The sequence below is a fragment of the Meleagris gallopavo genome, unplaced genomic scaffold (genome assembly GCF_000146605.3).
Source record: "Meleagris gallopavo isolate NT-WF06-2002-E0010 breed Aviagen turkey brand Nicholas breeding stock unplaced genomic scaffold, Turkey_5.1 ChrUn_random_7180001957369, whole genome shotgun sequence".
In the NCBI taxonomy this organism is placed as follows: domain Eukaryota; kingdom Metazoa; phylum Chordata; class Aves; order Galliformes; family Phasianidae; genus Meleagris; species Meleagris gallopavo.
In genome coordinates this window covers 36,137-36,730 of record NW_011217633.1, presented here as the reverse complement: position 1 = coordinate 36,730, position 594 = coordinate 36,137, and the positions used below count along the sequence as shown (strand labels likewise).

The 594-nt window shown below is 56.2% G+C and overlaps 1 protein-coding gene across 1 annotated transcript in view; it reads right to left on the bottom strand.

The window, feature by feature from the left end:
• Positions 1 to 594, bottom strand: part of DNAJB1 (DnaJ heat shock protein family (Hsp40) member B1) — a 3,746-nt gene that overhangs the window by 2,447 nt on the left and 705 nt on the right. Inside the window, 1 exon segment of the mRNA XM_010728309.3 lies at positions 1 to 17. This exon segment is cut by the window's left edge and continues 207 nt beyond it. Within this exon segment, the coding sequence (XP_010726611.1) occupies positions 1 to 17 (17 nt within the window).

The following is a 594-nucleotide window of genomic DNA, read 5'->3' as shown; positions in this document are numbered from 1 at the left end:
GGACCCAAACATCCCTTCTTATTCCCCATCCCCCCAGCTCCCGATCCACATTTCCCCCCCATCCCAGCACCACAATAACCCCCTATACTCCTCCTACAATAATGATTCCCTATCTCCACCCCCCCAGCACCCCAATATTTCCCCATATTCTCCCCCCCAGCTGCCTATCCCCTTTCCCAGCCCCCCAAGGGCCCCAATAACCCCCTATTCCCCCCCTATGATGCCTGTTATGACCATCAGACCTCCCAACACCCCAATATCTCCCTGATCCTCATTTCCAGACCCCCCCGGCACCCCATCAACCACCTCAACACCCCAATATCTCCCCATCTCCATTCTCACCCCACCCAGCACCCCAATATCTCCTGTTCCTATTCCCAGACTCTCTAGCACCCCAATATCTCCCCTACCCTCACCTGCACACCTCCAGCACCCCAATAACCCCCAGCACTCCAATATATCCCTCATCCTCCTTTCCAGACCCCCCCAAACACCTCAACATTCCCCCATTACCCGACTCCCCATCAACCACCCAGCACCCCAATATTTCCCCATCTCCATTCTCACCCCACCCAGCACCCCAATATCTCCCCC